This window comes from Bos indicus, chromosome 19 (assembly GCF_029378745.1).
Source record: "Bos indicus isolate NIAB-ARS_2022 breed Sahiwal x Tharparkar chromosome 19, NIAB-ARS_B.indTharparkar_mat_pri_1.0, whole genome shotgun sequence".
NCBI classification, from domain to species: Eukaryota; Metazoa; Chordata; class Mammalia; order Artiodactyla; family Bovidae; genus Bos; species Bos indicus.
This window is the reverse complement of record NC_091778.1, coordinates 40,131,944-40,146,651: the sequence shown is the minus strand read 5'-3', so window position 1 is coordinate 40,146,651 and position 14,708 is coordinate 40,131,944. Positions and strand designations below refer to the sequence as shown.

Sequence of the window (14,708 nt, the reverse complement as noted above, 5' to 3'; positions counted from 1 at the left end):
TTGTGAAAAGGCAAGGTTGTTTTTTTCTTTTTGTTTAAATGTAGTGCTATAAACAGTCAGTTGGGACTAAAAGTTTTAGTGTTGTTCAGATGTGTTCTGGCAAAATAAACAGTGTGAAGAAAGGAATATTACCACTTACAAAATTAAAAAACTGTTCACTGAATGGTATTTTTGTTTAGAAACAGGAAGATTTATGAGAAGATTTTGTTTTTTATAAGCCAAAATAGTTTCTCTTTATATGTTAGAGACTTTGACAATCTGTTATAAGTTTAATAACATACTGTCTATAATTTAGGCCAGGTAATTTTAATTTAATATTAATCATATGTATGTATTGGTTCCTAATAAAATAATTACTCTTAGGTAGGTTTTTCATACAGATTTTATATTACTCTGTTTCTTTACTTAGTGTTGTGGTCTGTTCAGTGACCTCAAGGCACTGTTGGCTACAGTTGGTTTTGTTTGATCTACACAGTGTTTTTAAAGAATCTGAATTAATTGTCATTAGTTAAAAGTTGGGAGATTGCACGTAAAATTTGTATTTGTGGCTTTTTAAAATGGAAAGATCTGTCAACATTGTTTGTTTTTTTTCCCCCGTATTTACCAATAATTGGTTGGCTCCAGGAAATTACTTCCTCCTTCCTTTGCACATAGCTTTCCTTTATGCATAGCCTTCACCTGGCCTACTGTACTCACCTGTTTCATTGGCCTCTGTGGGCATTTGTTTGTGATTTAGGACATCTGTGTTTTTGTTATTTTAGATTTAGACTGTTGAAATGTCTGAAAATGAATTTGAACAATTATATAAAAACAAGGTTACAACCAAATTGGAAAATGAGCAGGGGTTATGAATAAGTTGCAGAGGAAAAACTTAAGGGCCAAAAAAGAAAGAAAATGAGAGAGGGAGGGAGGGAAGAAGGGAGGTGGGGGGGTGGTTGTAGAAGTTGGGGAGAGAGAGAGAGAGAAAGAAGAAACAAAAGAGATAACTAATGTTACTAGCGATCAGAAAAATTCTCGTTTAAACAACAATGGAATACAGTGCAAAGGTTATACACACTTTGATATCATTTGTATAAGATTAAAAACATTGCTGTTCTTTATATAACTAACAAAAGTACTAAACATATATGAGAAAGATATACATTAGCTTAGGATAGTGGTTATCTCTAAGGAATGAGGAAGAGAGGAAGGGGCATTCTTTGTACCTATATTTTACTTTTTTGGATCTAAGTCAAATAAGACAAAGCTGTAAAAGTTTATTTAATCTTGGTGGTGAGTCATTAGTGTCTGTTACATTCAAGATGTTTCTTTGGGAAAATAAAAAATTTAAAGAGTGTTTTATGAAGTTTTGACATAGTTTACGATACCAGATTTCTTCCTCTATTTTTACAAAAAGAGCGTACACTCATGATGGGTATGATATGCAGGTTGAGATACATAATTATTTGCAACACGTAAGAAAGGTTTCCTAATTAAAATTTTTTTGAAATTAAAAAATTTAAGTTGTTTTAAATCAAGGTTTAAGTGGGGGGAAAAAAGGCTTTTATTTAGCTCGTTGGTCAGATACTTGAATTCTGTGAAATACCTAAGTATTTGTTATTGCTTTGAATATTACCACAAAAATGTGAATTGCTTTGGATATTTAGAACTAGTCATTTATTTCTACCATTGTTGCATAAATACTTAGTTTAGGTTTTAGTCATGTCTGGATTTTTTAAAAAATTGCCTATGACATATATTAGGCCAAGATGAAGATGTACATATTAATAATCTAGGCTATTTCTGACACTGCTGACTTTTTTTTTGCCATCTTAGGTGAGGCAGGCAACCAATCAGATTGTGATGAATTGTGCTGATATTGACATTATTACAGCTTCATATGTACCAGAAGGAGATGAAGGTAAGCGCTGTTTTCCCTTTTAGTTTGCTGTCTCCATGTTTGTGTATAATATGTACTTTTGTGTGTGCTTTGGTGTGTGTGTGTGTGTTTAATACATACACTTCAGATTAAGATATCAATGTTTGTTATCTTCAAAATAGGAAAATTCTTTAGATGGTTATAGGAGATATTTGAATAATATGAAATAAAGAAAATGTCACAATTTTATTTCTACTTCAAACATTAAGTTATTTTGTGACCCTAGGCAGATCACATTTTCATGAGTGTAAAATAAATATAATACCATTCACCTAGATCTGAAGAGTTATTTTGAAAAATTAAATACTTTGAACATGAAAAGTTTCTCGAGCAGACTAGTTTATACGTGAGTTTCTTAAAGTGTTTTTTTTAATTCTCTTAATAGATTAAAATTGAGATAGTGTTACTCATAATTGGGAGAAAATATTTGCTTTATGAGATCTAATGTGAAGGTTAGAAACTAAATGATGGAGTTAGTTATAGAGGAAGAAAATGTTGAAAAGAAACATAGCATAGAATGTGTGGGAACTCAGCATCTTTAACAAAGAAATATTTTAGATCTTGTAATTACAATAAGAATTAAACTGAATAATCCATTTCTGCCTGAATTCTTATTCCACATAAACTGCTTTTGAAAAAGTTACCAAGTTTGTCATGAACTCACAAGTATATCAGTTTTGGATCTGGATTGCGCTTTACTTTTGACTTGACATTCCCTGTTAAAATGGCTTATTGGTTAGTCTTTGCTACTCAGACTTTGCCTCTTAGAAAATCTTCTCTTTCGTTATACATTGTTAGAAATTTGACCTTTTGATTTACATTCTGTATTGCTATTTCCCTTTTTCATAGTATACTGAAAATAAGCATACAAGTAACATTTTAAGGCCTGGCTATATGTGTCTCCTCAATTTTTCTTAAATTATCTTGTCTATAGAAAGATAAGATACGTATCAGTTGAGCATATTATTGCCAAGAAGTACTTAAGTTCAGTTGATTGTAAATGAGGTCAACTGCTGCCATTTTAAGTTAGAGGAACAGATCCTTCAAATGGACTTTGTTTGAGTGCCAACTTAAAAAAAAATCTTTGGTAAATGAAAGAGATTATTTAATTTCTTTAACGGAGGAAAAATGGAAGCACCTTAGGTAAGCATATCAAGGCAAGCTTTCTTTGTTGTAGGTAGAGAGCGTTTAAATTCAATGCAGGGTTTCAAAATGTTGTTAAGTTTAGCTAGATAGAACTAGCAACATAAATGTGTATCCTCCAGTTGGCCTAGTTTCAGCTCAGGTTTGTTTTTATCCTCCTCTACTAAAGTGGCAGGAAAAGAATTCAGAGAATTTAAATGTTTGAATATGTGTAACTCAATGTGCCAAGTGCATAAAGATCTGAATCTTAAGGAAGCAGTGTTAGTATTCTTAAGGAAAATTGATAGGCAATAGGATTTGGAGAGAGATTCATATAAAACATTAAATGTTTTTAGATACATAAAATATTTTCTTCAGAACTAGCTAAGGTACATTTCTCAACTCATAGCAGTAGTCATGTGTAAACCCACTTAATTTTAGAGTATAACAGAATAGGAAGTTACATTAATTTGATACTTTAAGGAGACAGAAACAGATTTGGCCTTCCAGATATATACAAAGCTTAATTTTGCCCTTAGATATGGAAGTATTTCTTGATTTTTATCTTATTGGGAGACTATAGCACTGTTTCTTTAGAAACTAGTAGTTATGAACTTGACTATCAGCTTCTTCCAGGGCTGTAAGCCGGTGGCAGGGTAATAAATGAGTCAATAGGAGAGATAGGATTTTTTAACCCAGCTAATCTTATCCAGTACCTATTAATATTTATGATTGCCTTCTGGAAGACGGCTTTACGTATCTGTAGCCAAAATCTTGGTGCTTTAAGGTAAAATCAGAAAATTATTTGAAGGCATGAAATTGTTGCTTCTGTGTGTAAATTTTTAATTGATGAAAAAGGCCATCTTGTGATATGTGCAGTAATCCAGATAGATCTATTGGCATGTCTTTTTAAACTAAGGCACTGCCTTTTAAACCGAAATAATTTATTTTAAAACCTATTTGAAATCTTACTTTGTAATTTTTAAAATGAGAAATCAGTAAGAAAAACGGCTGAAAACTGTTTTTTTACTGTTCTGCACTTCAAGGGTTGGTGAAATCATTAGCACTTAAGCCAGTGCAAGGAATGCACCTCCCTACACAGTGCAGGGATTAGTATTGTCATCAGCTTCTGCAAGAGAAATACGAAACTTTTGAGTGCCTGAACTCAGGTCCTGACAGGTAAATAGTCTTTTAATTTATCATTAATAGTTGATGCTTGGGCATAATCACATAGAGAATGATCACTTGAAAGTTTTGTACCAACTTTTCCCTTAGTATACTCTGTCAGGTATGTGTTTATAGAATTAGCTATGTAAGAAAAAGCTTTTCCGTTGGTTACATATCACGCAAAGTTCTATTATATAGTTTCAGATCCACCAGCATCACTTTGGTTTAGCCATATAAAGCATGTAAATTTTAACACATTTATTCTTGAAGTAGAATTGTGTATTTCAGTATGACGCATATGTGCACGTGTATTTCATGAAAGGATAAAACAAACAGAAATATTGCCAAATATTAATTTTGAGTAAAACTATTCAAAAACAAGAAGGTTCCTCGCATTTGATTATAAGCTTTTATACAATTATTAGTAACCTTTATTCTTCCATACAATTATGTGTGGGTTAGTAAAAACATTAATATACCACTTTCTCTTTGTGATAGAATTGTTTATGGCATTGTTCTGAAAATACATATGTGACTAAGTGCTAGCTCTCAAATCGGGAAGAGTGAAAGAAGGGAAGGTACCTTTTCCAGTACAAATGTACTAAAATATGATACCACTATTCATATGAAAATTTTTAAAGAAATCTGAATATAACTTTAGTTATACTAATAACAATATAGGGTAGGGCCTAAAACCAATTCATTCAACAAACTTGAATGAATTGGGCTGGATGTAGGAAGATAAGAAATCGGGGCAGAGGCTGAACCGAAGAGTCTGTATCTCACATAAATATATTAACATTTTAAACAACTTTTCTGGCCAAACAGAACATTTTTGTGGGTCAGAATGCTGTTGATTTTGCAACCTCTGAAGAGGGATTTCAGGGAACTCTGGTGTGTTGTGCATATTCTTTATCACTTGGACATGAAGATAAGACTTGAGCATAGATGTATCATTAAAAAGAGGAAAATCCCTTATTAGATTCTTCTTGGTTCTTAATTGAAACTGTTACAAATTATGTATAATATGCTATTACTATTAAATATGTTAAGCAAATAGTTTTAGTTTGCGATATGAGTTCCATGGTATGTATTTTTTAAAAATTCAAAATGTAACATAACATCTTTTTTTAGGTAGCTTTTAGAGTTTTTGAACACTAAAATGGCATTATTTTTGAGAACTTGTTTTTATTTTGTCTTTTTTTTATTTGGGGACTTCAGTTATAGCTCAGTTGGTAAAGAATCTGCCTGCAGTGCAGGAGGCCTGGGTTCAGTTCCTGGGTTGGGAAGATCCCCTGGAGAAGGAAATGACAACCTATTCCAGTATTCTTGCCTGGAGAATCCCATGGGCAGAGGAGACTGTCCATGGGGTCACAAGAGTCGGACCTGACTTAGCGACTAAACCACCACCACTTGTTTATTTGCTATTGTTTTTTCTGGACTGCACCACTCTACTTATGGGATCTTATTTTCCAAACCAGGATTGAACCTGGGCTCGTGGCAGTGAAAGTGCCAAACCCTAGCCACTGGATAGCCAGGGAGCTCCCAAGTTTTGGAAATTTTGAACATAAAGTCTATTATGTGCTGTTACTGTTCTGAAGAATAGATAAATTATTGCATAAGCTTGCCATAGTGTCCAGGCTACATTAAGGAACCAAATATTTTCCTGGTTCTCTGGTAACTATCAGGGCAGCTTGTTTTCAGAATTAAATGTTGATTTTATTTTTTAAATTAAAAAGCTTTAGTTTTTAGAGTTTTAAATTTAGTGCAAAATTGATGAGGAAGTACAGAGATTTCTCTCGTACCCATACGTACAGCCTCTCCCACTATCAACATCCCAAACCAGAGTGGTACATTTGTTACAGTAAATGAGCCTACATTGATGTCATTCTCACCTAAAGTCCATAGTTTAGAGTTCACTCTTGCTGTTACACATTCCATGGGTTTTGACAAATATGTAATGACGTGTATCTGCCACTGCCATTATAGTATTGTACAGAATCTTTTCACTACTCTAAAAATCTTCCTGTGCTCTGCCTATTTACTTATCTTTCTCCCTGGCAACCACTAATCTTTTTGCCATAGTTTAGTCTTTGCCAGTTTGTCATTAGTTGGAGTCACACAGTATGTTGCCTTTTCAGGTTGGCTTTTTTCATATAGTAATAAGCATTTTTCCATGTCTTTTCATTGTTTGGTAGCGCCTTTCTTTTTATCTCTGAGTACTGTTCCCTTGTCTCTACATAAGTTTATTTATCCATTCACCTGCTGAAGGTCTTCTTGGTTGCTTCCAAGTTTTGACAGTTATGAATAAGGGTTCTTTCTGTAGAGGACATAAGATTTGAACTCCTTTCACTAGATACAAAGGAGCATGATTGCTGGATCCTATGATAAGAGTGTGTTTAGTTTTGTCAGAAATTGCCAAAATATCCTCCAAAGGACTCTTATCATTTTGGATTCCAACCAGCAATAAATTAGAGTTCCTGTTGCTCCTCATACTCCCCAGCATTTGTTGTTGTGTTTTGGATTTTAGCTATTCTATAGATGTGTAGTGGTGTGGCATTATTTTAATTTACAGGACCGTAATGATTTCTTGCCATCAAAATATCTTCTTTGGTGGGTATGTTCAGGTCTTTTGCACAACATTAGTTGCATTCATGCGTGCTCAGTCTTGTCTGACTCTTTGCAACCCCATGGACTATAGCCTGCCAGGCTCCTCTGTCCATGGAATTTTCCAGGCAAGAACACTGGAGTGGGTTGCCATTTCCTTTTCCAGGCGATCTTTCCAACCCAGGGATCGAATTCTGTGTCTCTTCCGTCTCCTGCATTGGCAGGAGGATTCTTTACTACTGAGCCACCTGGAAAGCCTGGCACAATATTAGTTGGAAAAAGAACAATAGAACAATATTAGCTGGATTGTTCTTTTTCTTATTGTTGAGTTTTAAGGATTGTTTGTACATTTATTTGACTCCATAGGGTCTTATTTGTGGTGCACACGTTCTTTGTTGCAGCATGCAGGCTTCTCTAGCTGGTTTGTGGTGCACAGGCTCTAGAGTGCAGGCTCTGTAGTTGCGGTGCACAGGCTTAGTTGCCCTGCAGCACGTGGGATCTTAGTTCCTGGACTGAGGATCAGACCCGTGTCCCGTACATTGGAAGGGAGATTCTTAACCACTGGACCACCAGGAAAGTTCCTGAAGCTTTTAATTTTAATGAAGTCCAGGTTATTTACTTCTTTCATGGATTGTGTCTTTGGTGGTGGTGTATGTGAAATGTCTTCACCATACCCAAGGTCAATTAAATTTTCTTGTATGTTATCTTCCAAGAATTTTATAGCTTTGTATTTTACACTTTGGTCATTGATCAGTCCCTCCCTCAGTTATGTCCAGCTCTTTGCTACTCCATGGACTGCAGCACGCCAGGCTTCCCTGTCCTTCACCATCTGGAGCTTGCTCAAACTCATGTCCATTGAGTCAGGGATGCCATCCAACCATCTCGTCATCTGTCATTCCTTTCTGCTCCTGCCTTCAGTCTTTCCCAGTATCAGGGTCTTTTCTAATGAGTCAGCTTTTCTCATCAAGTGGCCAAAGTATTGGAACTTCAGCTTCAGCATCAGTCCTTCTAGTGAATATTTAGGACTCATTTCCTTTAGGATTACACCACAGTTCAAAAGCATCGATTCTTCAGTGTTCAGCCTTCTTTATGGTCCCACACTCACATCCATACATAACTACTGGAAAAACCATAGCTTTGACTAGACGGATTTTGTCGGCAAAGTAATATCTCTGCTTTTTAATACATTGTCTAGGTTTGTCATATCTTTTCTTCCAAGGAGCAAGCATCTTTTAATTTCATGGCTGCAGTCATCATCTGCAATGATTTTGAAGCCCAAGAAAATAAAGTCTGTCACTTTTTCCATTGTTGTCCCTTCTATTTGCCATGTAGTGATGGGACCGGATGCTATGATCTTAGTTTTTTGAGTGTTGAGTTATAAGCCAGCTTTTTTCACTCTCCTCTTTCACCTTCATCAAGAAACTCTTTAGTTCCTCTTTGCTTTCTGCCATAAGGGTGGTGTCATCTGCATATCTGAGGTTACTGATATTTCTCCCAGCAATCTTGATTCCAGCTTGTGCTTCATCCAGCCCGGCATTTCACGTTATGAACTCTGCATATAAGTTAAATAAGCAGGGTGACAATACACAGCCTTGACGTACTCCTTTCCCAATTTGGAACCAGTCTGTTGTTCCATTTCTGGTTCTAGCTGTTGCTTCTTGACCTGCATACAGGTTTCTCAGGAGGTAGGTAAGGTGGTCTGGCATTCCCATCTCTTTAAGAGTTTTCTTAGGACTGTAATCTATTTTGAGTAAATTTTTGTAAAACAGGTAAGATCTGCCTGGATTATTATTATTTTTGCATTTGGGTGTTCAGTTTCCAACACCATATATTGAAAAGATACATCCATTGTATTACTTTTGCTCCCCTTTCAAGATCAGTTGACTGTATTTATGTGGGTCTGTTTCTAGGCTGTCTGTTCTTTTTCATTTATCTGTTTTTCTCTTACTTCTCCAATGCCACATCATCTTTATTATTTTTAAGTCTTGAATGAAGTTGGGTAGTGTCAGTCCTCTGACTTTGTTCTTCTCCTTCTGTATTGAGTTGGACATTCTGGATTGTTTGCTTCTCCATATAAACTCTAGAGTCAATTTAAAAATATCCACAAAATAACTTTCTAGGATTTTGATTGGAATTGGTATTGAGTCTGTAGTTCAGGTTGGGAAGAACAGATAGCTTGACAATATTGGGTCTTCTTATCCATGAACATGGAATATCTTTTTCTTCTTTTACTCCTTTAGTGTCTTTCATCAGAGTTTTGTAGTTTTCTTTGTATGAATCTTATACATAGTTTGTTAGATTTATACCTAAGTATTTCATTTTGTGGGGTGATAATGTAAATTATACTTTTTTTAAAATTTCAGATACTACTTATTCATTGCTGGTATATGGGAAAGCAGTTGACTTTAGTGTGTTAACCTTGTATCCTGCATCCTTGCTTTAATGGCTTATTAGTTGCAAGTGTTTTTTGTTGATTCCTTTGAATTTTCTATATGACCATATAATTTGTGAACAAAGATAATTTTATTTCTACCTTTCCAGTATGTATACTTTTTCCTTTTCTTGTCTTAATTGTATTAGCTAGAACTTCCAGTATGATTTTGAAAAGCAGAGGTGAGAGGAGCCATCCTTGCTCGTTCTTCATCTTAGCTGGAAAACTCAGAGTTTCTCATTAAGTATGTTAGCTGTATGGTGTTTGTAGATATTCCTTATCAAGTTAAAGATGTTCATCTTCATTTCTAGTTTGTTGATTGTTTTTATTATGAAAGAGCGTTGTATTTTGTCAAATGTTTTTTGTGCATCTATTCATTTGGTTATGTGGTTTTTCTTTAGCCTAACTGTGATGGAGTACATTAATTGATTTTTAAACATTGAAACAGCCTTGCATACTAGGTTAAATTCCACTTGGTCATGGTACATAATTATTTTTATAATTTTTTTTTTCAAATTTAAACTTTTTATTTAGTATTGGAGTATAGCTGATTAACAATATAATGGTAGTTTCAGGTGAACAGTGAAAGGATACAGCCATACATATACATATACATTGTTGGATTTTATTCACTAATATTTTGTTGAGAATTTTTGCATCTGTGTCTCTAAGAGATATTGGTCTATAATATTCTTGTAATGTCTTTGTCTGGTTTTGATAGTGAGGTAATGACTAGTCTCATAGAATGAGTTTGGAAATATTCCCTCTGCCTCTGTCTTCTGTAAGAGATTGTAGAAAATGGATCAAGCCCATGTCCCTTGCACTGGCCGGTGGATTCTTAACCATTGACCACTACAGAAGTCCTGCCTTTTTATGGTTTGAATTGAACATTTTGTATGATGCCACTTTCTCTCCTTTTTTTAGCATATCAGTTATACTTAAAAAAATTTTTTTAGTGATTGCCTTAGAGTTTGCAGTACACATTTACTTCTAATCTAGTCCACTTTCAAATAAAAAGATAATATTTCACAGGTAATGTGAGTACCTTATAATAATATACTCCTAATTCTTCTTTCCCATTCCTTGTATCATTGATGTCATTCATTTCACTTATGCATACGCTTCCACACAGAAGCCAACATAGTCAAATACATTGCTGCTATTAGTATTTTGAACAAATGATTATCTTTTAGATGAATTAGGAATAAGAGAAACATTTTTATTTTACTCTTATTTATTCATTCTTTGATGCTCTTCCTTTCTTACGTAAATCTGAGTTTTTGGCTTACATAATTCTCCTTCTCTTTAAAGAACTTTTAACATTTCTTGGAAAGTACGTGTACTGGCAACAGATTCCCTCAATTTTTGTTTGAAAAAGTCTATTTCTTTTCACTTAAAAAGACTTTTTTTTTAAGAGCAGTTTAGATTCACGAAAAGATTGAAAAGATTTTCCTACAGTTTGAAGGACGATTTTGAAAGGTACAGGATTTTAGGTTAGTAGTTTTTCTTTCTCAACACTTTAAATACTTCATTCTATTCTTTTCTTGCTAGTATAATTTCTGAGAAGTCGAATGTAATTCTTATCTTTGGTTCTCTATACTTAAGGTATTTTTTCCCTCTAGCATCTTTTAAGATTTTTTTTTTCTCTAGCTTTTATTTTCTAAATTTTGACTCTGATATGGCTAAGTGTAGTTGGTTTTTTTTTTCCCCCCTCTTCTTTTCACCCCCTGCCACCTCCCCATTATTCTCTCTATCTTTTCTGTTTCCTGGATCTGTGGTTTGGTTTCTGACATTAATTTAGAGAAATTATTACTCTTTATTGCTGTAAATACTGTTTCTTTCTTTTTTAAAAAATACTTATTTATTTGGCTGCATCAGGTCTTAGTTGTAGCACACAGGATCTTTCCTTACAGCATAAGGGCTCTTTGTTGTGGTGCTCGAGCTTAGTTGCCCCTTTTCCAACCAGGGCTCAAACCCATGTCTCCTGCATTGGAAGGTAGATTCTTAACCATTGGACCACCAGGGAAGCCCCTGCTTCTGTTTCTTCTTGTCTTTCTGGTATTCCTTTTGTATGTACTTAATGCCTTTTGTCAATGGCACCCCACTCCAGTACTCTTGCCTAGAAAATCCCATGGATGGAGGAGCCTGGTAGGCTGTGGCCCATGGGATCACAAAGAGTCGGACACGACTGAGCGGCTTCATTTTGACTTTTCAGTTTCATGCATTGGAGAAGGAAATGGCAACCCACTCCAGTGTTCTTGCCTGGAGAATCCCAGGGACGGGGGAGCCTGGTTGGCTGCCGTCTATGGAGTCGCACAGAGTCTAACACGACTGAAGCGACTTAGCAGCAGCAGCAATGCCTTTTGTACTTTTTTCACAGTTCTTGGATATTTTGTTCTGTTTTGTTTTTGCTTTTTTCTTATTTTTTGTCTTCTCAGTTTTGGAAGTTTCTAGTGTCATATCCTCAAGCTCAGAGATTCCTTTCTCAGCTGTGTCTAATTGTGAGCCCACCAAAGACATTATTTCTGTTAGTGTTTTTGATCTCTAGCATTTCTATTTCTTTAGAACTTCCATCTCCCTGCTTGTGTTATCCATCATTAGATGTTATTGTTGTTGTTCAGTTGCTAAGTTGTGTTCGACTCCTTGCAACCCCCTGGACTGCAGCATAACAGGCTTCCCTGTCCTTTACTCTCTCCCAGAGTTTGTTCAAATTCGTGTCCATTGAGTCGGTGATACCTTCCAACCATCTCATCCTTTGTCGCCCTCTTCTCCTCCTGCATTCAATCTTTCCCAGCGTCAGGGTCTTTTTCAGTGAGCAGGCTCTTTGCATCAGGTAGTCAAAGTGTTGGAGCTTCAGTTTTTAGAAAGGTTACTGATCTGATAATTCTAACATTTGTGCCATATCCTCCCATATCTGATTCTGGTTTTGATTCTTGTTCAGTCTCTTTAAATAGTGTTTTCTGCCTTTTAGTATCCCTTGCAATTTTTTGTTGAAAGGTAGACATGACGTCCTGGGTAAAAGGAACTGTGATAAATAGACCTTTAATAATGCAGTGATGAGGTAAGAGCAGAGGAGAAACGTTCTTTAGTCCTATGATTAAATCTTACTCTTTTGGTGAGCTAGTACTCCCGGGCAGAGCTTCACTGGTGCTTCTCAAGTTTTCTTACCCCCTTAGGTGGGACAGGATGACTGGAAGGGCTGGAGTTAGGCATTTCCCTTAGGTTAGGCTCTGATAAAACCCTAGCAGGTTAAGTTCTGGATAAAACAGTTTCTCCTGAGAGCAGGTTTTGTTAAGAAGAACCAGAGTATGCCAGCATATTTCAGAATGGTTTCTTTTCCCCTCCCCTTGCCAAAAGCTTGAGGGGATTTTTCCCTGATATTCACTTTTAGGACCTTGTATAGCTCCTAGAGGTAAGACTCACAAAAGCGTGAAGGTCCCCCTATGACGAGGTCTTCCTGGAATTTTAAACTCTCAAACTTTTTCACACTGAGCCTCCAGCACTTCCTCAGTTACAGTTCAGGTTTTCCTCCCCCAGCACTGGTTGCCAGAGGTGATTTCTTCTTTTGGGTTTCTGCACTGATAAGTTGTGATTTTCTGCCTGTCTCCAATTTTTCAGCAGTGGTTTACTATTTGTCCTCACTTCTCTGGTGGATCTGAGGAGAATTGGTGATCTCCAGTTCCCAGCTTTTTACTTGTGGTCTTAGGATGGGATGTCAGCTTCTAAGATGTTTACATGTGTGACCAGATATCAGAAATCCTCTTGGTGATTTTATTTCCAACATAAAAGGTTGTTATTTTTAAGATGTAAAAGCAATCTGTGCCGTTTGTGGACATATGCTTTCATTGCTCTTGGGTAAATACCTGTAAATAAAATGGCTGCATCATATGGTAAATGGAGAATTTTAAAAGAAACTGCCAGTTTTCTAAAATCTCTGTACCATTTTATATTCCCATCAACTGTGTGAGAGTTCCAGTTGCTCCATATCCTTACTAACATTTGTTATATTTCATCTTTTCAATTTTAGCTATTCCAGTGGTTGTGTAGTAGTGTCTTATTGTGGTTTTAATTAATATTTCCCTAATGGCTATTGATGTAAAGTCCTTATTTGCCATTTGTATTATCTTCCCTTGATGAAGTGTCTGTTCATACCTTTTGCCAACTGGAGGAAGTTGTTTATCTTCTAAGTGAATTTTAAGAGTTTTCATATATTCCAGGTTTAAGTCTTTGGTGGATATATGTTTTGCATACTCTCCCAGTCTGTGGCTTGCCTTTTTTTTAAAAAAAAAATTAATTTATTTATTTATGGCTGCACTAGGTCTTTGTTGCTATGTGTAGCTGTATCTGGTTGCAGAGATCAGGGACTACTCTCTAGCTGTGGTGCACGGGTCTCTCATTGTGGTGGCTTCTCTTGTTGCAGAGCACAACCTCTAGGCTCATGGGCTTCAGTAGTTGCAGCACAGGGGCTCATTAGTTGTGGCTCGCAGACCCTAGAGCGTGCAGGTTTCAGAAGTTGTGGCTTAGTTGCTCTACGGCATGTGAAATCTTCCCGGACCAGGGATTGAACCCATGTCCCCTTCATCGGCAGTAGGATTCTTATCCACCGCTCCACCAGGAAAGTTCTGTGATTTGCCTTTTTATTTTTTGAAGAGCATAAGTTTTAAATTTCAATGGATTCCAGTTTGTTGAATTTTTCTTTTACAGTGTATGGCTTTTTTAATGACTTACTTAAGATGTTGCAGAATTCAAGGACATTATGATTATCTTCTAGAAGTTTTATAACTTTAACTTTTACATTTAGATATTTTGATCCATTTTGAGTTAAAAATTTTGTTTACGTAATGAGATAAGGGTAAAGGTTCTATTTTTAATTAATTGATTAGTTATTGGTATATGGGTGTCTACTTTTTTTTAGCAATATTTATTATAGAGGTTATTTGTTCCCCCTTGAATTTCTAGACTCTTTCTGTTGTATTTTGAGTCTTGAAATCAGGTAGTGTGAGGGCTCCATACTTGTTCTTTTTAAAATTATTTTGGTCCCTTTAATTTTCATTTTAAAATCTGCTTGTCAATTTCTATAGAAAAGCCTAATGATGTTGTTATAGGAATTGCATTGACTCCATTGGGGAGAGCAATATTGAGGTTTACCATTCATGAAGAACATACATTTCTCCCTTTATTTAGATCTTCCTTAGTTTCTCTCAGCAGATTTTAACTTGTTCTAGAGAGGAATTTTCTTTTCTTCTGCAGACAGAATACAGCTAGGTCATCTTTTTTAAAAAATTGTGGTAAAATTCACAAAACAAAATTTATCGTCTTAACCATTTATAAACGTAGAGTTCATTGGTACATGTTTACCTTGTAGAACAATCATTCCTACTATCCATCTCCACGATTCTGTCTTGCAAAACCAAAACTCAGTGCACATTGAATAATAACACCCATTTCCCCTATCCCTCAGCC

At 35.6% G+C, this 14,708-nt stretch overlaps 1 protein-coding gene across 2 annotated transcripts in view; it reads left to right on the top strand.

Moving 5' to 3' along the window:
* The window catches only part of NPEPPS (aminopeptidase puromycin sensitive), a 104,137-nt gene that overhangs the window by 6,278 nt on the left and 83,151 nt on the right, over positions 1-14,708 (top strand). Inside the window, exons 1-2 of one of the 2 annotated variants that reach the window (XM_070773352.1) lie at positions 1,816-1,900; positions 4,087-4,219. Coding sequence is in view for 1 of the 2 variants with exons in the window: in XM_019981599.2 (XP_019837158.1) it covers positions 1,816-1,900 (85 nt within the window). In the remaining variant the exon portion in view is untranslated. Of the gene's footprint in view, positions 1-1,815; positions 1,901-4,086; positions 4,220-14,708 lie in introns of those variants that run through there. The other variant, XM_019981599.2, reaches the window with a different exon arrangement.